Source organism: Periplaneta americana, chromosome 1 (assembly GCF_040183065.1).
Source record: "Periplaneta americana isolate PAMFEO1 chromosome 1, P.americana_PAMFEO1_priV1, whole genome shotgun sequence".
NCBI lineage: Eukaryota > Metazoa > Arthropoda > Insecta > Blattodea > Blattidae > Periplaneta > Periplaneta americana.
Window position 1 is genome coordinate 216,005,560 of NC_091117.1, and position 27,589 is coordinate 216,033,148.

Genomic DNA, 27,589 nt, shown 5'->3' on the forward strand with positions numbered 1-27,589 from the left:
TATTTATAGCCTAGTTTTCTTCCCAAGGGCATGTACTACACTGCAAACCCAGCATTCTCTAATCTTTCCTCTTTTTCGCCTTCCACTTCGTCTCATATACGATCCACATACTGGTATCTTAATGTTCTCTATCATCTGACATCTTAAGGTACGGTCACACGTCGCTACTTTTGCAGCGCTACTTTTATACTGCAGCTGCAAAAGTTGCGTGTCGTGTTCACACGTAAGCCAAAAGTAGCGCTCTGCACGCTACTTTTCGTGCTGCGCAACCCGAGTGCTGCAAAAGTTGCAACTGGAGGTTGCGAGTCTGTTCACACACAAGGCGCTACTTTTGCAGCCGCAGTCATGCTGCAGGTTTCCATCTCCGTGTTGACTTCTCAATATACATTTTGTGGTTATGTTCGCATTATTAAGAAACTCATGCGAAGCTTCCTTATCTATTATTTGCTTTTCTGTCGTATCTAATATTCAGAAATTGACATTATTTTTACTATAAAGCTTTTAAAAACGCCTATATACTTAAATGATAACCAACAGCATATTCACGTAATCAATGTTGGCAACCCTCCTGTTTGGAACTACGCTACGGAAAATTTAAAAAATGAATTATATCGTCACCAATTATGCTCAGACTGTGTTGTGTATTTAATAACTGTTGCAGTACAAATAATTTATTTTCATCACATTTAACATTAAAATATATCCAAACAATAAAAGTATCATTGACACATTTGGGTGGTAACACTGGTTGCAACCGCAGCAAAAGTTTCAACAAAACCGATATCAAAAATGCTGCGGCTGCAATCCTGAGAACCCTGTTCACACGTCGCTACTTTTAAGCTGCGCGCAGTATGGAAAAGTAGCGAGCAGCAGGTTCGGCAGCGCTACTTTTCGGGTTGCACCGTTGTTCACACGTCGCAGTACGAGAGTTGCGCAGTTTTTTGTACTGCAGCGCTGCAAAAGTAGCGACGTGTGACCGTACCTTTAGTATACTATATCTGATATTCTTACAGCATGGTAATACTCGGTGTCATCTCACTGATCATTAATTCCTTCGTTGTCATCAACAGCACCTTGTCCATAAAATAACAGAACCTTCCGATTCGTGAAAACGTCCTCTTGGAGCCCTGTTCCTCAGGAAACATTTTTATTGTAAGTATTAAATTCAAAACCGAAATTTAAAACATTACATTTAATAGTCTACAATGTTAGTTTGGGGAAAGAAACTGGCCACCCTACCTCATTGCCTCATAAGTGGTGCCTTCTTGGTAGCTATCACTTGTGAGGTTCAGCTCTGTCTTCGGACAGTTGACTAAACAGCAACAATGTGAGTTTCTGATGCTGAAGACTTCTTCCTCAGAAAACATTTTACTGCAAGTATTAAAACCTGTACCTCAGAGGCAAAGCAATTTCTAGTTTTGTCCTCTTTTGAGATATAAAAGTTGGTGTCTTTCTGGCGACAGAATACTGTATGCCGAAATCAAACAGTTACGAATATAGCTCGTGTTATACTGTTGCAAATCCCTTAAAATAACAAGTATCTATATAATAATTGTAATAATAATAATAATAATAATAATAATAATAATAATAATTTATTTTAGCTGGCAGAGTTAAGGCCGTAAGGCCTTCTCTTCCACTCAACCAGCAAAAAGTATATATACATATGCATGAACTTACAAAGAATTCAACAATTTGATTTAGATGAGAGTTACACGTATACAAGAGTTATTTACGAATTAAACAACAAAATACTATGAACTATTAATTAAACACTGAAATAAACTGTGTAGCAGAATTAAGCTAAAATACATAGAATGTTAATACATTTCAAATAATATTAGATAATAGAAAGATATTATTATGAGACAATTTTGAAAATACAGCACTCTCAGAATGATGTCTAAAGAAAGAAGTAACAATGTAGTCAGTGATAGTTTAAATCAGTATGATTGGAGTGAAATGCTAATAAGGTTATCTTTTAAGCTGTTTTTAAAGGTGTTTATTGTCTTGCAGCCTCTAATACTTTGTGACAAGGAATTACATTGACGCGAGGTGGATACTGTAAAAGATGATGAATAACAAGATGTTCTATTGTACTGCACTTAAACATTTTTAACCCTGGAAAGTGTGCCTTAGTGTTGTACATAATTTTCGTGAGTTCATCATACAATGTTTTTTCTTTTTTTTTTTCAGTTTATTTATACACTCTTTAACATCTGTGATCATATCGCGTATATCAGCCGACCGTTTTTACATTGTTGAGCTCTTGTTTCTATTGTCGTGTAGCTTGTGTTCATGTTACAGTGTTGCCAATTCAGCGGTTTTCCCGCTAAATCTGGCGTTTTTCAGCGTTAGTTTGATGAAATTTGTACTGCTGATCTAGGTAATTTAGCGGGTATTGGGAAATAATCCCATTTACTTTAAAAATATAGCAATTTAGCAGTTTCTGCACTGTTTCACAGCGGGTTTTTAAGAATCAAGTTAGCAACACTGTTCATGTAGGCTAACTGATTTTATATTTTGATTAATGTGTATGATATTATTGATTGAGGTGGTGATGAATCATGGTATGTCAATGTTAGGTGAAAAATACAATACGCTGCAGTTCTGCGTTGTGTAACTTTCTCCATGATCAGAAAATTGTAGGTAACATAATATCTTTGAACGTCAGTTGAGACACTGAATGAATGCATTACTAACTGTATGAAATGCACGCACCTCAGAAATCAAAACATTTCAAAAAGGGACCCTGGATGACTTGTGAGATACCGGTACGTTTCATGATGACAGAGAGAAATAATGCTCATAAAATGTATACATACAGAATAAGATAGATACATTATATGACTATTATAAGCACTTACATAAAAAACTACTCAAGCTATAAGAAATGCGAAACTCAGACATTTTCATGACATTTAAAATCATGACACTGGTTTCTGCTACAGAAAAAATAATGAAAATATGTCTTAATAAACCTTTCGATTATCCTTCAGAGCTGTTGTATTCAGAATTTAAAGTATTTGACTTCAATCAAATTTATATCAATGAAAACCGAAATATATTTAATTTATATTCACATAAGTATAGCTAAAACCAAAAGATCAGACAACATGCTAGACAGTATCTAAATGTAACAGAAATGTACCATATAATCACAATAGCAACTTCGGTCCAAGGCTTTATAACATGATGATAGCTAAATTCCCAAACATACAGTTTGTTAATGCTCCTTATTAAAAAAAAATCAATTAAAGAATTGCAGATTAGAGAGAAAATTTAAAGTTCAGTTATTGTGATATCTCTGTTTTTTCCTTCTTTTTACTTTTTACTCTGTTATTTAATAAAATGTCTTAACATTATGTGGAATGTCTCTGAGCACTAGTATGTAACTTACTCTTTCTGGGGGTACTAGAGTGTTTTATATAAAAAAGTATCTTTGTTCTGGCAAAAAATTATTATTATTATCATTATTATTATTATTATTATTATTATTATTATTATTATTATTATTATTATTATTATTATTATCTAAACTCTAAACTATGGAGAAACATGAGTACAATAGGATTAGGAAATTCCAGAACTCGGATAAATAACATCCCCTTTTCTCTTGAAAGACTGTGACCACTTTGTGACAATACAGACACAGGGGAGACCAACATGGCGCTCTTATTATTATCCACCGTTTCCGGGCTACAAGGTTCGCAGAATCAACTTGCTATATACACGGTGAGCATAAATGATTGCCCTAGTTTGGGGATTTTTTATAGACAAACCGTGAATGATACAACAATGGTACTGATATTACCAAATAAGGTATCTCTCAAAGTTTTATTTGAATTTATCCGCGCGGCGTAATTCCACTTCTTACCGGTAGAGGACCTGAGTTTACAGAAATGGCGACTGATGTTGAGCGTGCATTTGTAGCGTTGGAATTTCATTCCACAAGATCAGTCATAACAGTGCAGCGAAATTTTCGAAGATTCCATAAAGATCCACCAGACCCCAAGACCATTAGACGATGGTACAATCAATTAGTGACCACAGGATGTCTGTGTAAAGGAAAATCTCCTGGTCGGCCACGCATCCCACAAGAAACAGTTGAACGTTGATTTAATCTATCAACAAGACGGCGCTCTGCCTCACTTCCACAACGAAGTCCGGCAATTCCTGAACAACAGATTGCCAAACAGATGGATTGGTCGTGCGAGCAGAGACGATATGCAGCTATTGTCTTGGCCTCCACGTTCCCCTGACATAACACCCTGTGATTTTTACCTGTGGGGATATGTTAAAGACTCTGTTTTTGTACCTCCATTACCGGCAAATCTGCCAGAGTTACGCGACCGCATCATCAACGCCATCGCTGCAATCGACATGGATACACTTCATCGTGTATGGGACTACCGGCTTGATGTCTGCAGGGTCACAAGGGGAGCACACATCGAACACCTATAAGGTATGTTAAAAAAACTTGGAGAGTTTCTCTATCTACTTGTATATCTAAATATTTTCCATGTTAAATCGTTAGTCCACAAATAATTTTCGTAACTGGGGCAATCATTTATGCTCACACTGTAGAAAGGCATGCTCTCGCCTGGTTACCGTAGTTAATATTCAATAGGATATTAATTTTATTTATTTTATGAAGAATATAAAATATAGTTCACTGCTTTGAATTACCCTGCATGTTACAATTTCTTATAGGTTACTGTCATTCTAAGCTTTACCCTTTTTTAAACAATATTTCTAACGACTTGGTTTCTCCCAAGGTTTTCTCCAGCCGTGGGGCGGATGCCGAATGGTCCATGGCGAGTCCTCGGCCTCACCTCACTTCATCCCTGTATGGGCTGATTACCTGGTTGGGTTTTTCCGAGATTTTTTCCAACCATAATGCAAATGTCAGGTAATCTGTTGGCGAATCCTCGGTATCATCACACTACATCTCGCCAAAAAATTGTAAAAAAAAATTGTAATTGTAATCTTGTAAAATTTTGACTTGTTCCACATCTTAAAGCTTCATTGCTAATGTAAGATCTATGGAATACAATAAATAAAATGAAAAAAAATATTGGTTCAACGAGCGTTGAGTCTAATCACGAGTGGCCACTGGTAAGTATGATAATTTTATTGGGATATTTTGAATTCCCCCCAAAGGGAATACCTAATATTTCAATTGTGGTACTCACTGTCTTGGGGGCGTGGTACAATGCCATGTGTATAACAACAAGCTTCTGTTTGTTCCGTAGTGTTACGTATCGTCAAACAATGCGCGTTATGAATTTGTTTGTTTACAAACCGTAAAGGTGCAATTCGCAAGTTTAAAAATTAAGCTAAATGATTCCATCAAACGAGCTTAATGGATATGCAGTCGAATTATTAACTGTGTTGAGTGTTTTTTGGTTAGTATAATGACTGTGATTAGTACCTAGATAAATAAATGTAATTCCCAGCTTAAAATACACTAGTTTTAAGTAAGATTTTACATTATACGAAAATAATTAATGGATAATTGCGAACATTTTTTCCCTAGGTCTATATTTTCAATTAGCCTACTCACTTTCAAAATTACTAGATCTACATAGGCCTACGTATTTTAAGCGTTGAAATATAGTATGGACATTACATAGGAACGTTGCATATATAAAGACATGAAATTATGCCCGCAAACCCTTGTGTTTTTGGTATATACCTACGTACCAGTAAGTCTGTAGAATATTCTGGAAACTGTGCTTAGTTGTTACATTGTGTCATTTTGAATAAGTTTTAGAACGTATTCTTCACTACCGTGGGCAACAGGCAACATAATCGTTGGCTCAGAATTATATGGTTGTATGCCACGAAATTAAAAAAAAAAATGAAAGTATTAGTGTTACAAAAATGTATGTGTTATACGTTTAATCTGTAAGTTTGCCACAGTATGCATAAAACAAACAACAGTAAGTTTTTTTTTTTTTTTTTTTTTTTGCTGTCCACAGCAATGTCTGAATACAGTGTTTTTTTTTTATTAATTCATCTCTATTGCATATAGCCACTTCTCCATCTAAAAATTTTTAACAACCATGCCTCAATTTCAATTGCATCTTTCTTTCGATCGCCTTAATGGCATCGGTAGCATCACCCAGTTCATTTTTTAAAAGTGAAGTTGTATGTAGACTATTTTGACTTGTAATAAAATGGTTAAATAAATTTTCTATGTGGGGTGGACAGAGCAGCTTTCACGTAGGAAGTGGGAGTATTTCCTCGTTACATAATACTGCAATAGCGGCACTATTTTAAATGGACTGCAAAAACAAAATAAATACTTCTGCAACACTGGCACAAATTAAAAAGGGGCCAGTATTGCAGCCTGGGTAATTCTTTACTATAGCGCTACCACATTAAGGTACAAATGTATTTACATCCTTGGTTTGTAGCCGAGTCATGCGTATCGTATACGAAAAAAAATTGAACACCTCAAAATCTGTGCGTCACTGGCTGACCATGATAATATTTTCGAAAAATATTGGAGTGCAAGAGGTCATATGACTTTATTGTCAAACGCCTGGCATTAGAAAACAACAAAAACATCACCATATTTTGCTGTCTGCAAGTCTTCATAATTTTAGCAATTTTTTAAGTGTATGAAAATGCATTTTTAGGATTTTTTCATGAATGAACTTTCACTGATCGGTTGACAGAACAGGGCAACCGGTCTCATCTGGAGAAGTCGATGATGAAGAACTTCCACCATCTAATCATCGTCATTTTCATCATAGGGTTTAAGTGTGTCTACTGTTTCAGCTTCATATAACATGATAATATGTTGATGTATAGGTTTTTTTTTCAGGAAATCATTGTCATGACGAGCAATTGCCATGAACAGTGGAAGAGAAAGAAAGCTGGTTTCGATGGTAAGGCCAAGCAAGATAATGGAATTGGTGAATGGCCACAACAGCAGTAATGGTAGTGAAACTGAAGCAGGAGGAGAACATAGCCCTGTGGAGTATGTAACAACCCCAGACGGAAAAACGGTTGACGAAACTCTTACATTGATTGATATATATGACAGCAAATTTTCATCTAGTCGAGAATTTTGGTTAGGAGAGGATGTTCTGCAGGATTCTGGAGAAGAGAAGAAAGTTCACCAAAACAATGCTCTGATTACAAACCAATATGAAGGTATTATTATTATTATTATTATTATTATTATTATTATTAATTCTTTATTTTTACTGGCAAAGTTAAGGCCATAGGGCCTTCTCTTACACCCTATCAGTTCACAAAGTATACAAGCAGTTAAAACTTAACAAAAAGTTAAAGAACAGAATACTAACATATTACAGTATATATATATATATATATATATATATATATATATCCACAAGCTTTAATGCATGTCTGGCAGTGATGCAAGAATATAGATTATCAGATTCTCCTTTCCTGCATCAGTTTCTGCAATTGCATGTTATACCACAGTCTAATATATACAGTCACGAAGCTCAATATGTAGTGAATATGGATCCATAGATAGATGCTAACCACTAGAATTGCTAATATCGCCTCATTACAGACAATGCGAAATAGTGTCGGCACAGTCTATTGTTCCTAGCACCCTCACAACTCAAGCTTCGTGACTGTATATACTAGACTGTGGTTATACTATCATTTTCTTGTAGAGGCCTTTAAAGTTTGCAGTAATGTCCAAATCAAGCAGTTGCAGTTTCCTAATGCAGTTGGCTGGAAAAATATACTATAATATTTTGTAGAGAAAGGTGCACAATGGTCCATAAAGGGAAGGATCTTTTCCTTCATGCTTGCATCTAGTTCCTTAAGCCATTTTTTCATTAAATTACAAGTCATATAGACATTGCTGGACGTGTAATCTGTAGATTTTGTTTTGACTTCCTTAAAACAACTGGATTTTGTGATTTCCCGATGACAAGCAGTCGAAGTTCGAGTTTCATTACAAATTGTAGCCAACAGGACAGTAACGGACCACCTCATGGCCTAGTGGTCAGAGCTTCTGGCTATAGTTCATGAGGTCCCGGGTTCGATTCCCGGTTAGAGCACAGGAATTTTTCCTTAAAAAGGGATTATTCCTGTGTTCGTCCATGGTCTGGAATTTAGTTTAAGTTTAGATTAAGACCTCTCCTGGCACCACATTATCATAATCATGCTATCACATCATCGGGGTAATGTAACTCCGCCTTCCAGGCGCCCCAACCTCAGAAGTGGGTTACAACTAAGCCATGGCCAGGAGAGAAGACCAGAAATGTCGAAAAGACAACGTGGTGGCATTGGATAAACAAACATATATATATATATATATATATATATATATATATATAATAATAATAATAATAATAGCATAATAAAATCGACACTAAACAACATGAAAATAATACAATAGGCTAATAGAAAAAAGAAAGTAAAATACATTCGAATATAGTAAAAGCAACTCATTTAGTACAAATGGTTAATATGAAAACGTAAAGTAGAATATAACAAAATGGAATGTAATAAAATAATAATAAAAAAGAAAAGAAATACGAATATTAAATAAAATTCACAATAAAAAGGCTATGACAATAAATTCATCGGCTGATAAAGACAACAAAAAGGGGAAAGGAAGGAAAGAAATATATAGCCTATATTTTTACAAAACTATCGCAGAGAAAAGGGCTTATAACTGAAAGGTAATGAACCAACTAAAAATTTCAAATACAAGTTATCAGATATCATGCTGGGTAATTTTTTTATTGACCTCATGCTACTAGTTTGAGTGGCCTTCTATGCCCAAGGTTGCGGGTTCGATCCCTGGCTAGGTTGGTGGCATTTAAATGTGCAGACTCATGTCAGTAGATTTACTGGCATGTAAAAGAACTTCTGTGGGACAAAATTCCGGCACACCGGTGACGCTGATATAACCGCGGCAGTTGCACTGCTTAGTATATCTAAGTTTGCCGCTATGGAATGAGAGGTATAGCTATATGAAAATTGGTAACATATATTTGTATATTCATTCATAGTTTTCTGCCCAAGGGCAGATCCTTCATTGCAAGTCCAGCATTCTCCAGTCTTCCTTATTTTCTGTCTTCCTCTTGGTTTCCGCATACAATCCCTGTCTCAATGTTGTCTATTATCTGATATCATTGCTCCATCTCCAAAATCTGCTATATGCATTTAAATTGATTTTTCGTAAGAAAGAAAAAAACCATTATCTCTTTTAATTCCCTTTATTTTCAAAGCTATTTTTGGTATAATTTCAATCAATCAATCTTCTTATTGTATCCAGCTGTTTGCTGACAACATATAGTCCACTATAGTCCACTGTAGTCTATTCAGTTGTTGTTTTTTACGAGAAATGAGGGGTATTTTGATCAGTGTTCATTATAGATGCCTGTTGCTAGTAGCCAGAGGTGGGGTGTAGTCAATATATACTGCAGGGCTGTGTCTTCTGCAACCGGTATTGATGAGTTTAATTTACTTCTTTTGTGGCTTATGGATGGACAGTATAGAAGAATGTGTTTCAGATCTTCATCATGATTATTACACCACAGACAAGTAGGATTATCAGAAATGTGAAATCGGTGTAGGTACAATTGAGTGACAATGTGACCTGTTCTGGCTCTTGTTAAAAATGTTTGAACATGTCTGGGCAAGTTTTTGTACATTTCCAGGTCATTTGGTTTCTTTTGTACAGACTGTAAAATTTTGCCTTTGTCAGAAGAGAGCCAATTGTTGATCCATAGGTTTGTAAAATGAGACTTTACTGAAGCAAAAGCACTGGATAGAGAATCACTTGAAGAGGTCTTGGTTGCAAATGTGTTGCCTGTTTTGCATTATTATCGACTTTCTCGTTTCCAGGTATACCACAATGACTAGGTATCCATTGAAATGTTATTTCCATTTGGAGTTCTTTTAGTTTACTTAGTTGTTTCTGAACTGGAATAATTCTATGTGCATATAGGTTTGGTACATATTTAATTTATATTTCGTGGGTACTCACCTTGTCGTGGTGAGGGGGCTTAAATTTGTTGTATAAGCCAACAAGTAACAAAGAGGTACCCACACAAGCTGCATTAACACCAACGCAGTCCCACTATATTTTTCACTGCTTATGATTCATGGAGTCCCTCAGTGTAAAATTCTCCGGAGGTAAAATAGTCCCTCAATCGGATCTCTGGGTAGGGACTGCACTGAGAGATGACAAGAATCGTACTAAAGTACTTATTTGGTATAATTTCAATGATTACATGAAAAATGATGAAATTATACCGAATGTAGCTTTGAAACTAGGGGACTTAAAAGTGGTAATGTTTTTTTTTCTCTTGAAAAAAATCTGTTTAAATGCACGTAATGGATTTTGTGCATATACTGTGGAATCCCAGCCACTAAGTCACTCATTTGAGTGCGCTTCTTGTATAATGGCAGTTGACTTAATATAACATGTCAACATATTTGTCGAACATGGAGTAAGGCCACAAAGGGAAAAACACTAAAGAAGTGGCATTAAATCCTGTGCTTCGGATTGAATTTCAGTGTACCTCAGTGGTTAGAGCACTTTGTATGTAGAACCAAGAACTCGGATTAAATTCCCGGTGCCGGAGTGAATTTTTCTCCTCTAATATCAATTGATTAATTAGGTTAACTTATTTGTTTAAAAATACTTCAGGTTAATTAAACCTTACGTCATATCCATATCACTGTATTCTGAACTTGTTTGATAACGAAATTTTTTGCCTCATATTACCTTTTAACTATTTTAACATACTCCATGAAAATCAACTGTACTATCTAGCTACATGATATTTCTTTGATGAGTGAATTTGCTCTAGAAGTGTTGGCTTTTCTTTTAGAAAACTATGCAAGTTCATGCAAGACACAGTTTTGAAATGACATTTTGTGATTTACATGGCCTTTATGGTTTTAACTGAAAACCGATTCCTTTCGTCACACCAAATTGAATTCATCAATGAAAACACTCTTTATGATGATGCATTGATGCCAGGTATTCCTAACGCAAAACTTAAAATATGAATTATGTTTGTAAAACTAATGTATTTGTCTTTGGTAATAAAATAAAAGAAAAAGAAATATTTTAACAATAAAGATCTGGAACATATTCTTCTATACTGTCCATCCATAAACCACAAAAGAAGTAAATTAAAATCATCAGTACCAGTTGCAGAAGACACAGCCCTGCAGTATATATTGACTACACCCCAACTCTGGCTACTAGCAACAGGCATCTATAATGAACACCTATCAAAATATCCCTCATTTCTCGTGAAAAACAACAACTCAATAGACTACAGTGGACTTTATGTTGTCAGAAAACAGCTGGATAAATTAAGAAGATTGATTGATTAGGGAAAACGGGACTGCATTTTTAAAACATGGAACATTTGGCATCCCAAGCATACTTTTCTCAGGACAGGGGACAAGAGGCTGAAAAAAAAGGGACAATCCTGTTAAAAATGGGACGTCTGGTCATCCTAGCATACCTATGTGTACCGTATTTCAACATTCATACATTTTGGATGAAATTGTTTTTGGCATCTTCATGAAATTATCACATATAAAAATTCTTTGTTCTACAGTTCACTGAAGGAAACTGTGAAAATTCTGTCATTGGAAACTAATTACTTAAAACAGACTGCTTGCTAGCATATTCACAGCAATCTAGAATAAACCTAACCTGTAGCCACACCTTTTTCATGGTTTAATTTATCATGTCTATGTATTGAGTAAAGTATAACATATTTTTAACTCCTCAGGACCTTCACACGTGCCTCATAAACCACCAGTGCCTAAAACAATAGTTAAAGAACCTGAGAAAAAGTTTTCTCCAGGTGATGATGGTCGCAAAGCTAAAAGGAAGAAAAAGAGGAAAAAACGTCGGTAAGTGTTAGTTTTTGGAAACATTGTTCTGAATCTGATACTGGAAAGCTTTCACATGTTAAATCGAATGTTACCATTACCACTACTCATTTTTTTCATTTTCATTTATTTAATACTTTACACTTGAGCTACATTAGGCATTGCAGCCCGAAAGAGCAGAAGCTCGTGCTCGGGCGCAGTTCAGATTAGTTATACAAAATATATCACAAAATTAAGAGAGTTCATTGAGCACAATAACATTAATAAATGGTAAAACAATACAGCATGTAATAATAGGTGTATATACAAATAGAAAATACAAAAGTACATGAATATTAGAGTATCAATTTTTAACTCAATTAGCTTAAGAAATTAAATAATTAATCTGATTTGTTTCTTAAATCTATGTGTGTTAAGTGTACTTAGCTCAGGGTAAGCTCTAATTAATGTATTATATATTTTGGGTCCAAAATTTCTGCTGTGTTTTAATCCAGCAGTTGTGTGGCATTTGGGAATATTTAGAAAGAAACTGTAGTTTTGTCTCGTATGGTATTCGTGAGGATCAAATTTAAATTTATTGTGGTTTTTATGGAAGTAAATCAGCAATGTTTGTTTATAAATTTGTTCTAGATTTGATACACCAAATTCCTGAAAAATTAATTTTGTTGGGTAATCAAAAGGTTTATATAGACAAATTTTGATAATTCTTTTTTGGAGCAAATTTAAAGAATGGAGAGTCGATTTTGCCATTCCTCCCCAACCTAAAATACCATACTGAATTATTGATTGAAACAGAGCTAAGTGCACAGTACGCAGAACATAAACAGGTAAATAAGAGCGTAGAATGGAAAATTTGTGGATTGTTTTACGCAATCTGTTACACAGAAAGGAGATATGCTTGTCCCATTTTAAATGTTGGTCAATAATAATGCCTAAATATTTAACTTGTGAGGATATACTCAAAGCGTTACATGAGCAAGTAGGTAGGTTACAATCATGTATTGTTATACTTCTATTATTATTCATTTTTAGTTGCTCAAGGCCATGTGATGTTAATGAAAATGGTATTAATTCACAACTGCTACCATCCCAACCGCCACTGCCACCTTAACCAACATTCAGGTTTGGTCTTTTAAGACTGTTTCTTTCTCATGAATTTTGGCAGTTATAATTATTGTTTAAGCTAGATTTTCTCTAACCTATCAGATCTATAATTGAATATTTAATTTTAAATTTTATTTCCATTCATTCTTTCATAATCTTTCCTTTTTCTTTCTTATTTCGTTATTTTGCCTGTTTATTTAGCTCTACATATATCTACTTCTTTCCCTGTCCATAAAAGCATAATTTTGTTGCTTTTGTTTCAATGCCTTGCATTTAGCAATGAAGCCATGAGCATTCGTGCTCTCCAATACTTCTGGGCTACAGTGTCTTCTGCAGATAGTGCATTGCATGTCTTCATCTCCTCTTGACAGTTGCACAGGGGACACAATGGTGAATTTACAATTTGTAGTTTATGTAAGAGGCTTGCCAAGCAATCGTGTCCTGAAGGCTGCAACTGCAGTTTTCCATGGTGCTTGTAGAATTACTTCTGGGTTCAAGATTAGGGTGTTTCATTTTTTGTTTTCGGCATGTTTTTTTGTTTCCTCAATATGAAGGTGTGAGAATTTAGAATTGATCAGGCACTTTACTGAAGTCATTGGCAGATTTGTCGTTTTCTTTTGCTGTATTGTTGTGCCTTTCTTGGCAAATGTATCTGCCAGTTCGTTGCCCTCGATCCCACAGTGTGCCTGGACCCACTGTATGGAAATTGAACTAACATGTTGTAGCAATCCTTTATTTTCTCTGATTTTTTTTGTGGTGTTTGAGCATATTGCTTGAATTGTAGCTTTGGAATCTGAGAGGATTACTGCTTTATTGTACTTGTTAATTGGGAGATTCATTAATTGCTGCAGAGCTATGTGTATTCCCATTATTTCTCCGTCGTAATTTTATCATCATTAATTTTATTCGTATTATTTTCATGTTTTCTTGTCCTTTCTTTTGTTAGTACTCAAAATTCAGAGACAAAGAATAATAGAAGTACTGCCATAACTTTATAGAATTTCATATGATCTCTTCATGTATGCATGTGTGTGTGTGGTGTTTTTTTTATTTTTTTATGCTCGACCATGCCGAAATGTAGTAATTATACAATTGGTAGCAGTCCTTTAATGCATGTCATTAAAGTACACCTATTCATTAAAGTTCAGGTTTTCGATTATTCTCGGATATGCAATCGAAAGACAACTAGCAAAACGTCACGCAGGCTGGAAATCCAATACTGTCGCAGAAGGTTATGTTCTGTTACTATAATAATTAGCGTTAATTGTAAATAATATTCAAATAAATTAAATTTGTCATCTCGTTTTTCAATGTCGAATTCAATTTCAAGGTTATATCAAGTTTAATGTTTATCTTACTATATTATATCAAGGTCGTCGACATTCGTTGCCCGGAAAAAATCAATACTTTCGCGTCTGCGCACATCTCACAATTTACGAGATTGCACAAGGTCAGTTCGCTCCCCAGTCACATAACCATAACATGAATACTTTCAAATTTCAAATTAGAAATATGGTCGAGCATAAAAAGTCGTATGAAACTTGCCTATAATGGTAATTAAGATGCTCGTATGAAAATTATGAAACTCGCGCTCGTTTCATAAACGTCCTCGCGTCTTAATTACTATCATTATAGGCTCGTTGCATAATGTACTATTTATTAATTCTGTCGGTCACAATTTTATTGCAGCAATTGTTTGTAATTCCCAATTAGATGGTTTTCATTTATATTCTTCTTCCTGTACTTGCTCTACATAGGGTCACAATTTGCACCACAAATTGCAAATATGAAGTTGTTCGTCAAATTGCTCTAAGGTTAGGAATGAGAGATGTCGGGGAAGAAGACTCTTGGAACCTCTATTGGACAGATCTGTCTGTATCAGTTGAACGAGTCAAAGAAATGAAAAGATTCCAGGTAACTACCACGCCTTAAGTAAGTAAGTACCATTTTATGTTTTAATCAGATTTGGTATAAATTAAGACAGATGCGTGGGATTACTGCGTAATATATTTTAATGATTGACTTTTTATTATTTTTCGAATAACTGACTTCACAAAATCAGGAAATCTAATAAAAGTGCAGATGCATGCCTTTGCAGATTTTGTAATAACTAATGACCTTTCTTTTTTTTTTTTACTTGGTTATTTAACGTTTCTGTATCAACTATGAGGTTATTTAGCATCGATGGAATTGGTGATAGCGAGATGAGACCGAGGATTCGCCATAGATTACCTAACATTTGCCTTATGGTAGGGAAAACCTCGGGAAAAACCCAACCAGGTAATCAGTCCAAATGAGAATCGAACCTGCGCCTGAACGCAACTTCGGACCAGTAGGAAAATGAGCTACACCGGTGGCTAATGATCTAGTCATCTAGAAAGTTGTATCTGGGCTCTTTTTAAAGCTCCTGAGATAAGCTTTATTATGATACTTAAAAATATAATATTGTCATGAATCTGGGCTTCGTGTGGTGCCCAAACGTTCTCAGTTAATTTAGAAAAACATTTAAATATATTAAGTGTTCGCGTAGGCTTCCGCGGCTGGTATGCATGGAGTGTGGATAAGCTTCAGGGCTTCTACCGCGTTGTCTTGGTGTTAGTGGTTGACGTTTCGACCGCTGTGTTGTGGTCATCTTCAGAGCAGTTGTTGGATAAGGAAATAGTCTGCGAGCTTGTATATATATATATATATATATATATATATATATATATATAGTAGTCTCGATGGGGGGAGTACTTGCGGTGATAGGTCGTAGGTTCTCCTTCTGGCATCTGATTGGTCCTACGTTGTACTTCAATGATAGAGACTGGATTAATCTTGCACAGGATAGAGATCGATGGTGGGCTTATGTGAGGGCGGCAATGAACCTTCGGGTTCCTTAAAAGCCATTTGTAAGTAAGTAAGTAAGTGGATAAGCTTCAGGGCTTCTACTACAGTAGAAGCATATCCACACTCCATTTAAATATGTTATTTGTCACCAGTTGTCAGACAAGTATGAAAATATGAAGAAAATGAAGAGAAAAAGTGTGTAGTTTTGGCTGTAATAAAGTTTTAAAATCTTCCTGGTACTTATTCCTAGCTTATTCTTATCGAATTGTGAATTAACAATTACTGTCCTTGTTTTCTCCAGAAAATAAATCACTTCCCAGGAATGTTGGAGATTTGTCGAAAGGATCTACTGGCTCGAAATCTTAACCGCATGCTTAAATTATTTCCCAAAGACTATAATTTCTTCCCTAAAACATGGTGTCTTCCAGCTGAGTAAGTGTGCATTGCATGTATTGTAACAGCACAGACATATTAAGAGCACAAGTATATAATATGTACATAGTTTTCTAAATAAGTAATTTCAATAGTCACAAATATAGAATTATGCACCCTGGATAGTCTCTGACAAACTAAATGATGTACTCCTCTCAGCACTAGTTACATCTATGAGCTTGCTTGTGGAGTCGGTGTGCTGGAATTTTGTCCCGCAGGAGTTCTTTTACACTTGACATGCCAGTAAATCTATTGACATGAGCCTGTCGCATTTAGCACACTTAAATACCATCGACCTGCACTGGGATCAAATCCGCAATCTTGGGCACAGAAGACCAGCACTCTACCGACTGCGCTACCCAGGCCGACTTCTCCATGAAAAGTCACCATTTCAATAGACAGATTTTTCTATGTTAAGGGGAGAGGATGGTATTTTTTGGTGAAAAATGAGTTAATTAAAAAATAAATTCTTTAAAATACTCTGTGATATGTGTGGAATGCATAGAATAACATTTTGTGGGTATTTGTGCCTTTATCGGATGTTGAGACGTCATTTTTAAACTTCCTGCGCTATGGATGTCTAAATCACACGCCCGCTTTTATCGGTTTCCAGTAACTTCATTTTTTTTTTTTGCTACATTGCCAGACAAAAATGGATATAATTTCTGAACTATTAAAGATACATGCTTGAAATTTAGGACACATATTCTTTAGACTATTAGGAAACTTTTCTCTGTAACAGAATTTTATCAATTGATTTCATTTTAAAAATACGTCCGTTTGTTTGCAAGAAAGGAAATCAGAAAATTGTTATTAAATTTTAATTGTTTATTTTACAAACGTAGGGACTAATATCAAAATTCTGTTACAGACAGTTTGTAGAACATGCTTTTGCAAATACATTGCAAAAAACTGTTTGAATCTACCTTTAAAACGGTTTAGATATATCGGTTTTAGTACAATCCTGCATTGGGTATATTTTTTTTCAAATGGGCCCCCAAATAATTTTTTTTTTTTTTCAAAATATTTTTATTTGGTTGAGTTGCCACAGCTATGAGCTCTCTACATACAAATAATTAATATTTTACACCAAATAGGAAAAAAGTTAAAAAAAATACCATCCTCTCCCCTTAAGAATGTCCTTTGTGGTAGATCTCCTCTCCAGCATATGTTCAGCATCTATGTTGTTCTGATCGTTTATTAAATCAAATGATGACTGCCCTGAATATGTCAGATCCAGTCTGCCAACTCTTTGGTTTCATAACGAACCAGGTATAAGGTCATTACTTTGATATGAAGATATTTAACAGTTTCGGAGATACTGGACATTTTTAGACATATGGAAAATGAGCACAATTGTGTCGATCAGAATAATGGTTTTGTGGATATGCAGAGAAACATTAGATATTTCTGTTAACCCTATTCTTAGTAAAATGCGCATTTCTTGTCACACAACTGTAGATAATATACGGGCTATTCCATATGAAATCGATCAGTAAAAAACCTCGCTTTTTTTTTTTTTTTTTTTTTTTTTTCCCTACTTATACAAGGTGCTCAGGGGAGTGCATTTTCAAAAATATACTATCGAAAGTCAAACGGTGTCCGTATTATTGAGCGATAAATTTAGCGTATTTTATAAAAACAAGCCTCTTTCAGCGCTCAGAACTCTGGAACCATTTACTGCAGAACATTGAACGAGAGCTTATTTTGAAGCTGACATTTGGTAGGTTATCTTAACAAGTAATCAGATAATCTGATTTTACTTGCTTTTAGACTTTTCGGCCATTTGTAAAAATGTAAAAAAATATTGAGAAAAAACCTTGCATTATTAAGAGGGATTAGACATTGTTTGCTTAGTGGCTCGGCAGTAAGTTTCGAGGGTATTAAATAAATTATTTTCACACGCCTGGACTTGAACGGCGCAGTACCGCACGCACTGGCCGAGAGCTGAAGATAAGTGAGCATTGGGCGTCATTTTACTCCTGTGTTTATGAAAACCTGTGATTATTGGATAAAGCTAGCACAGCCATGTGCTGCTAGACGACATATCATGTGTTTGTCTCCTGGCCTTGCTTATATCGGCTAGCTCCCATCTCACAGTAAGCTGGTTAGTTCACGCGCGTACTATTTATTTTCTTTATTTGATATTTTCAATACTTTCTTATCAACATACCATCGGTAAAAAATATGTGTTTATTTGTACTTTCAATGCGGAATCTAACTATATATTTTTAAAATATTTTTTCCTAGGCAAAGGCATCTTAATGAGAAAAAATCTAAATTTCTCCATTTCCATAAAAAGTAAGAAAATCTGTTTATATGTCAATATAAACTTTAATTTTTCAGCATCAAAATAAACCATGATTTTGATCATTGGGTGAAAGGGTTTCGGAGCTACAATAGTTTAAAGTTGCTAATTTTATGAAAATATGATAAATTTAAATATTTTTAATTTAAACATTATGAAGTTCTGATGCCTCAAACTTTGCACAAAGCATTGTATCACAGTTATCTACGTACAAAAAAAGTTTCATTGTATTTAGAAATTGTAAGGTCAAGTTTCTCTATATTTCGTTCGATTTAAGATGGAATAGCTCATATATATCTTCTTTTTTTTTTCCAGTTATGGAGAGTTGGTAGCTTATGCACGTACCAAGAGAAACCGCACATTTATCTGTAAACCAGAAACTGGTTGTCAAGGAAGGGGCATTTTTGTTACGAAAAACATCAAAGATATTAAACCCCATGATAAAATGGTCTGCCAGGTGTACATCTCAAGGGTAAGTTACAGATTGCTTAATCATATTGACTAATGTTGTTTGCTGTTATTGAATTTAGGTTCAACTTTCATTAAGTGTAATCTTATTTTGCAGCCATTTCTTGTTGATGGTTTCAAATTCGACTTGAGGATCTATGTCCTGATAACATCATGTGATCCCTTGAGAGTCTACGTCTACAATGATGGACTTGCTAGGTAAAGGTCTGTTTTAATTTTTATATTTCTACAAAGTATAACTACTACGTTTCTTTGTCTTCATTCATCTCCACTGAGCATGTTGTCGGATTAGAGGATCAGTTATTTTCCCATGCTTTTGCACTTCATATTTCCTCTTTTTCCCTGATCTTCCTGTTATCCAATGCATGTATTTGATTCATGACATGCTAACATAATATTCAACACTGTTACCAGTAGTCTTTTTCTTTCTGCTTTTGTTTCCTATAACCAAACCATTCCATTTGTATCTTACATTTCAATTTATAACATTCCATTTGTGCTTAAATTTTGTTATAGGCTTTCATCATTAAGAGTTTCTCAAAGAATATTGTTTATTTTTTCTTTCTCTGTCTTGCTTTGTTTAACATACTTTGCTTAAATTTAATTTAACTTTCTGGAGTGTTACTTAAATCGATCCACATAATCCATGTTTTAGAAACATAGGGTGGTATTCATAGACATTTCGCAGCACGCACTACGAGTGTACTAGGCTAGCCCCGGCTATCCACTGGTTACTAGTACAGAATTCAAATCATATCCTATCGCTAACACGGTTTATGAATACGAAAAACGCTGATAATCCATCGAAAACCGCACTAAAAATATCTATGAATACGGCCCTTAATATGTAGAGTCCTGTAAAAGGGGTTTTGTTTTGAAGGAAAAGCCATTTAAAAATTTAACTATTTCGGTGTTAATGTCAATTTGGTGATATTATTTTATAATAAGTTATATAGGCAAGTTCTATAAATCTGGCTTAAGATAGGTCTATATGCTCTGGAGTTTGTATTTTTTTCTTTAATGTCCCAATAGTACTGGGTACTTGACACTGTAGTAGTGGTTTAAGATATTAAATACAATAAAAATGGTATATGCAGCATTTTTAGCATCAATTTCCAGTTTTAGATTTTGTAAATGGCTTCATTCATTTGTTGACAAAATGGCGGAAGGAAATGTGCCGTAAAAATGACGGAAATTATGAAAACATTAGTACCTACTTAAAAATACATGTTGTTATTGTTGTTATCTAATGCCGGGCTTTGGCAACGAAGCCATTAGCGTTCTTGCTCTCCAATATTTCTCTGTGGTGGATCCATCAGTTAGAACTTCACAGGTTATGAGATGATCTTCAGTCATTTCTTCTTCTTCTTCTTTGTTGCATAGAGGGCAATTTGGATTTGTGTAAATTCCTATTTTATTCAAGTGTTTGGCCAAATAATCGTGTTCTGTAAGCAGTCTGAATTTTGCTACTGCAGATTTACGTGGGATTTCTGGAATAATTTCTGTTTTTTTTATTAAAATGCTCCATTTTTTATCTTTGGCTTTGGTACATAGTGCTTAAAAATACATTTTTGTTATGATTCCGCGAAAAAAGCAACAATCATTCCTAGAATTCGTTTAAAACTGTAAAGTATATTTTTCTTTGCATTGTTATATGAATTTGCATTACGTCACAATTCAAAAGTGTATTTATAGGTTATGGGAAGAAATAGTGCAAAAATTGGCAAAATAAGAACAGTGTACGGTATAATTATTATTATTATTATTATTATTATTATTATTATTATTAATAACATGCAGTCATTTTGCACTCCCTGCACTCTTACCCTGTGCTGGCTTTGGAGGCCTAATGTTTTACCTTGCAATTTTCAAGCTTCAGGAGAGATGCTGGTGTCACTAATTTTAATTTGATAGATTTGTATTTGACAAAGGAAAAATTTTACAGTCTGTACAAAACAAACCAAATGACCTGGAAATGTACAAAAACTTGCCCAGACATGTTCAAACATTTTTAACAAGAGCCAGAACAGGTCACATTGTCACTCAATTGTACCTACACCGATTTCATATTTCTGATAATCCTACTTGTCTGTGGTGTAATAATCATGATGAAGATCTGGAACACATTCTTCTATACTGTCCATCCATAAACCACAAAAGAAGTAAATTAAAATCATCAGTACAGTTGCAGAAGACACAGCCCTGCAGTATATATAGACTACACCCCAACTCTGGCTACTAGTAACAGGCATCTATAATGAACACCGATCAAAATACCCCTCATTTCTCGTGAAAAACAACTGAATAGACTACAGTGGACTATAGTGGGCTTCATGTTGTCAGCAAACAGCTGGATACATTAAAAAGATTGATTGATTGATTGATTGATACGTCGTTTTTTTACTTGCTGCATTTTTCATGAACTCAAAAACATTGACCACAATTTCACGACTCATGAATTGTCCTTCTTTCTAATTTTAAGATAACTGGAGACATTGTCTCAACACAAATATTAGAAGTGACTTAAAAATTACAAACAAAATAAATTATATTCTCATTAAAATTAAAACGAAATTAGTTAGTTAAAATTGTCATACACATCTATACACCTCACTGTTGGGACAGAGGCTATACAGTAATTACATCGCTCTCGGACACTTCATATATTTATGCATGTCAGGGGCGTGTTTTGCGGGCTACCGGGGCTAGCCCAAGGAAATTACAAAAGAAAAAGTTTATAATATAACATAATGTAATAATTTTGTATTATTAGTTTTACCATAGTAATTAAAATTAAAGTAATTGTTAGATATATTTTGTGTAATAATAGGGTCAGCGGTAGCCCAAACCCTTTAACCAGTATACGCCCCTGATGCATGGGGGTGAGTAACATTTATAAACACTAAACAGAGTGAGTGGTCTGCCGACTGGAAGGTAAAGCAAGGTCATACGTTCAAAACCATGACACAGCTATACATGTACATTTCTAAAAGTAATTTGAATTTTCAATTCAAAGAAATGATTAAATATGCTTATGGCTGGTTTTTCCAAGTGTTGTCAGAAAATGTAACGACTGTTAAACTCTGAACAGTTTGTTAATTAATAAAATTGTATATTTTCAACACCAGTTTGGTTTAACAGATTGTTAACAGTTTATTAATTTTAAATGTAGGATTTCGGGCAGTTAATTCGTTTAACAGTTAGTTAAATATGGCCGATGTCTCCACAGCTGTTTGAACAGAAGTTGCGAAATTAATATTTTGTGTCTTTCTGTAGGGAATGTTTAGCATATATAACATTTAAAAAATACTTTGGACTGTTTAAATACATCAGTGTTATTTTATTTCTTTCGTATTTCGTATCCATAATAGCAATGAGGAAATATAACCTTACTTTGTAATTATTATTCAGCACGTCACCTACAACTTTCATTTGTCAACTGTTTGTTTATGGAGCATGGCCTACTATAACAGGTTGTCATTTTATGCAAGTTTCATGACTCACTCTATAATATAGAATTTAAAGATTAATTTTAGCCAATCAAAAATTGTCTTACATGTGTAGAATTATTACCAACTGCTGTTGAGTAGTTAAAATAGTGCTAACAGACGTTATAGTTAAGTGTTGGTTATCTTAAACAAAATTATGTTGAACAAATGGAAAATACATTAACAAAGCGTTAAAAATAAACAGACTGTTAATTTAACATTCGTTAAGCAAAATTAAACATTACTTGGACAAACTGGCCATTAATATATTATTAATGTATTTGAACACTTTAATGACACAATAATCTTCATAAAGACACCATTGTCATCCCTCTAATGGTTTGTTAAGTTTGTTCTGTTATCTTTTCTGCAAGGTTTGCCACAAGCCGGTATCGAGAACCAAGTCTTACCAATATTGGCAATGCGTTCATGCATCTTACCAATTATGCAGTCAACAAACATAGTAGAACTTACGTTGTGGATGATGAAGCTGGGAGTAAAAGGTATGTATGTATAATCTTGTTACCACTAAGTTTCTATATATTTTATCCTGTTCATGAAGAATTTAAAGAATACTAGAATATTAGAAAACAATTTACAAAATGAGAGATAATCTATGTATAGATACCAGGACCAATCTCTGCACTTGGCAACAGTTGCACTACCATTACAATGCTTAGGTGAGGGGGTGAAGTGAGGCAAGGGGGCTCCAAGTAGGTAGTGTTCTGAAAACAAACATTGCCTTCCACTGGGACGGACCAACATGTAACAGATAAGCTAACTCACGACCAACATTTTCAGTTCAGGCTATCCTGCTCGTGTGGGTATGGATGTGTGACATACACCAAGTGCACAGATTGGTCCCAGTATCTATAGTCTACAGTCATAACTTCAGTTTTGTTTAGCGAATCTTGTGCTTGCAAAGTCATGATCTCATTTTATTTACATGTTCAGTCAGAAGCAAAACACTTGAAGTTATACCCAGTGCTCTGGTCTGTGACAGTAGTAATATGCATTACAAGAGCGGTATGTTGAAGTTTTCATGTTCAAGGAAAAGTTTGAAAAAGCGAAACATAGTTGAGCTTTTTTAATTTCTGAGAATTGAAAGAAAACAACCGCTCGTGTATCGTACATTATTTTGTGCGAAGGTCGTTTATTACATACCTGAAAGAGGAATTTCTAATTAGTTGCAATGAAATCTCCATCTTGGTTTCTGTTCATTGATGGCAAATTTGCAAAACAAAAATATCTATCTTCAACATTGTTGCTTTAAAATGTTTTTTGTGTTTACTATACTCCAGCAGGCCTTGATATGTCTGTCTTTTTTTTCCCTCAGTCTATGATGAGTCTGGAATCTTGTTGATTTTTTCACGACTTCCTAATGTTGTTTGAATCACGAATGCAGTAACTTTAGTGGAGTTGTAGAGTTTACTTAATTTTTGCAAATATTTAGAAACAATAATTAACAGTGCAATTTAGGTGAAATTGCAGTGGCAAGTTTCCAATTTATAATTATTACTATATTGAACGTCTCTGAAAATAACCATTTTTGAGTTGTAGAATATATAACTGGATTAGGTTTTATAAATTTGAATGTACAAAATGTGTTGTATTTTTATTTTTGTCAGGAAAATCTCAACCCTAACAAACTGGTTACAGAGGAAGGATTACAATGTGCAGGAACTGTTGGAAAATATTGACGATGTGGTAATCAAGACAGTGATAGCTGCTCATCCTATCCTGAAGCACAACTACCATGCGTGCTTCCCAGCACACGACTTTACATACGCCTGCTTTGAACTTTTGGGATTCGACATCTTGCTTGACTGCAAGCTTAAACCTTACATATTAGAGGTATTACAATAGTTCATAATTTTTCAGGGGTGCAACTTTTTCGGATTTTCCATAATTATTACTGATTAAAACATGACGCAGAATTGTTATGGCTTCTCCCTTAAATTTTGGTATCTCTGCTTGTTAATAGCTTATGATTCCTTCATCACTTCGAGTTAAGATTTTGAAGGAAACCATAAAATGACGAATCTATATTCTCTCTTCGTCCCCAGTGGTGTTCATTTTCCCTTCCTCCAGAGGAGGGCCATAAGCAAGCACCACAGTCTTAGGCTTATTGTGCATCCCCCTTATGTTGAAATTATTGTTAAAGTCCACCACATCAACATTTTGGTGTTCAGACGAGGACCAGAGAACAAAAATGATCATTTAATACTCATATCCTTGAGAAAAATTTGTATCTATTTTATGTTAATTACACACGTGTGTTCTGTGTTCCGTCTTTATATTTCGCACCGACCTGAGGTCGTCGACCAGTCAGACAGGCTAGCTGTTTGTAATGACCTCCACAGTAGGTTTTCACCTGACGACGAAGAGAGATCCATTCTTCGAAACGTTGTGCTACAATTTTTGAAAATCAGCAATGGAAAAAGTCCAAACAACTCAACCGTTAAGATAAATGAATTATTAGTTTTTTGTATATGAGTCTATTTTTACTTTCCATTGTAAATTGTTTTAAAGTCTAACAGTGCGCAGATATTATGTTTTCAAAATATTGGGTCCATAAACTTGAAATATTAACTTCTTCATATATAGTTATACAACATGCCATGTGGAATCTACCACATTCCCTACAACATTTTTGCATCTCAGTTGCAACTTAAGAAAATTAGTTTCTTGTGCATTCGTGTAAGATAAAATTTAAAAGAAATGTTGTTGTTTTCTAATGCCAGGCATTTAACAATAAAGTCATTTGACCTCTTGCACTCCAATATTTTTCAAAGATATTATCATGACCAGCCACTGAAGCACAGATTTTGAGGTGTTCCGAATCCATTTCTTGGTTTGAGTTGCACAATGGACAGTTAGGGGACTGATATATTCCAATTCTATGTAGATGTTTGGCCAAACAATCATGGCCTGTTGCCAATCTAAATGCAGCTACAGACGATTTTCGTGGTAAATCGGGAATTAACTGTGGATTTTGATGCAGAGAGTTCCATTTTTTCCCTTGGGATTGTGTTATCAAATTTTGTTTGTTGAAGTCTAAGTATGTAGATTTAATAAATCTTTTTACAGAGTAATACGTAGATTTAGTAACAGGTCTGTAAGTAGCAGTGCTGCCCTTCTTTGCTGAAGCATCCGCATTCTCGTTTCCCAGGATTCCACAATATGATGGTATCCATTGGAATACAATTCTTTTATTGAGTGTTATTAATTGAGAGAGCATTTTAGTTATTTCTGCTGTTTGAGATGAAGGTGTGTGTTTAGAGACTATTGATAGAGTAGCTGCTTTGGAGTCTGACAATATAACTGCATTCCTAAATTTATTGATTTGGCATAGAAGATTCCTGAGACTTTCACTTATTGCAATGATTTCACCATCAAAACTTGTTGTTCCATATCCAAGAGATCTATAAAGTGAGAAGAGACAGCATGTAACACCTGCACCGGCACCTTGTTCTCTGGAGATCAAGGATCCGTTGGTGTATAAATGAAGCCAGTTTTGTGGATGATACCCAATATTGTCTCTAAAGACAATTTTTTCAGTATTTACTTCTGATTTCAGTATTTCTTCTGTTAAATTTAAATTATATTCTATATTAAATAGAGTTAAAGGGTTTTGTTTAATTTGTAAGTTTTCTTTTAAATTCGGGATATTGATTTTCTGTTTTAATTCTTGAACAATGGATATGAAACTTTTTTGAGTTTTCAATCTACAGAGAGGACTGTATGAATGCCAATTGTTTCCTGGTAATCTGATAAGTTTTTCATATTGAAATGAAATGTAAAGGCCTACTTTCAAACAATAAAAAATATTAATATTAATTTTGAGAGCATCTTTTAAGGAATGCAGATAATTAGAGTGGAAAAAAAGTGATTCTTCATTATTTATTCAGTCATTATTTTTATAAATAGAAGAGGAAGGAATGTAAATAGAATAGCTACTGTGTTATGGTTTTGTTTTAATGTTAATGAGCAACTTGTGCATTATTTCTCTTTGATTTTACTTGAAGTTATTGTATTATGTTGACTGCTTCAGGTGAATCATTCTCCAAGTTTCCACACAGATGCTCAAATTGATCGTGATATCAAGGAAAGTCTTCTTCGAGATACGTTTATTATTCTAAACCTCACCCAAGCTGACAAGAAGAAAGTGCTAGAAGAAGATCGCAGAAGAGTACGCGAGAGATTGTTGCAAGGAATTAATCACAAAGAAAGGTGTGTTGTTTTTCGTAATATGTTTTCTCCTATGCATAAATAAAATGGTACCACTGCAAGTAAAGCATAGTTTCTGATTATAATTCATGTAGTAACAAAGATAACCACTGTTTCATGTAAATTGTGACATTATCAAAACTATATTCTTCCATATTCCTTTCTCCTTGCCAGTTCACAATCAGTATATGCCTGATTCCACTAACCCCCACATTGGTCTACAAACAGCTCATTAAAGCCATTTCTTGCTCTTTTTGCAGTTCATTTATTCATATTTTTCTGTCCAAAGGCAGGTTTTTCACTGCAAACCCAGCATTATCCAATCTTCCCTATTTTCTGCCTTCCTTTTCGTCTCCACATTGTTGTTTAGTCAACTGTCCGAAGACAGGTTTGAACCTCATAAGTAACACAATAAGACATCACTCATGAGGCAACTAGGCCAGAAGATAATGGGGTAGGGTGGCCAGTTCCTTTCCCCCTTCAATGTGTACAAGCAATTGTGCAGATATGAGCCCATGTGATTTTGACATTTCGCGAAAATGAAATCACCACTTAGAGGATTTCGCTTTAGAACCAGACAGGCAATATAGCAGCAGTAGAGCAGTCTGTTCGAAGATTAGTACAACAAGACGCTGTGGATAGCATCCGTCATCTTCTTGAGATGTGAAGGAGGGTTCTTCATGTTGGAGAAGATTACTTCTGACCACTGCAACAATATGACTGCTCCAAAAATGTTTTCTTTGTTCATTTAAATGTTGCCACTAAATATTGAATGACCCATGTATATATATATATATATATATATATATATATATATATATCGAATTACTTTACTGTGTCCTGGTGTTCTGGTATTTTT

General features: G+C 34.6%; 1 protein-coding gene across 3 annotated transcripts in view; it reads left to right on the forward strand.

Annotated features, from left to right (window-relative positions):
• The first annotated feature begins 5,194 nt into the window (after positions 1-5,194).
• The window catches only part of LOC138708101 (tubulin polyglutamylase TTLL13-like), a 54,751-nt gene continuing 32,356 nt past the window's right edge, over positions 5,195-27,589 (forward strand). Inside the window, exons 1-10 of one of the 3 annotated variants that reach the window (XM_069838291.1) lie at positions 5,195-5,408; positions 6,836-7,167; positions 11,769-11,892; positions 14,733-14,889; positions 16,106-16,236; positions 18,860-19,016; positions 19,110-19,210; positions 22,875-23,003; positions 24,129-24,354; positions 26,555-26,733. In XM_069838291.1, coding sequence (XP_069694392.1) covers positions 6,864-7,167; positions 11,769-11,892; positions 14,733-14,889; positions 16,106-16,236; positions 18,860-19,016; positions 19,110-19,210; positions 22,875-23,003; positions 24,129-24,354; positions 26,555-26,733 — 1,508 coding nt within the window. In that variant the 5' untranslated portion in view covers positions 5,195-5,408; positions 6,836-6,863. The remainder of the gene's footprint in view (positions 5,409-6,835; positions 7,168-11,768; positions 11,893-14,732; positions 14,890-16,105; positions 16,237-18,859; positions 19,017-19,109; positions 19,211-22,874; positions 23,004-24,128; positions 24,355-26,554; positions 26,734-27,589) is intronic. The other 2 variants (XM_069838303.1, XM_069838297.1) reach the window with 2 other exon arrangements.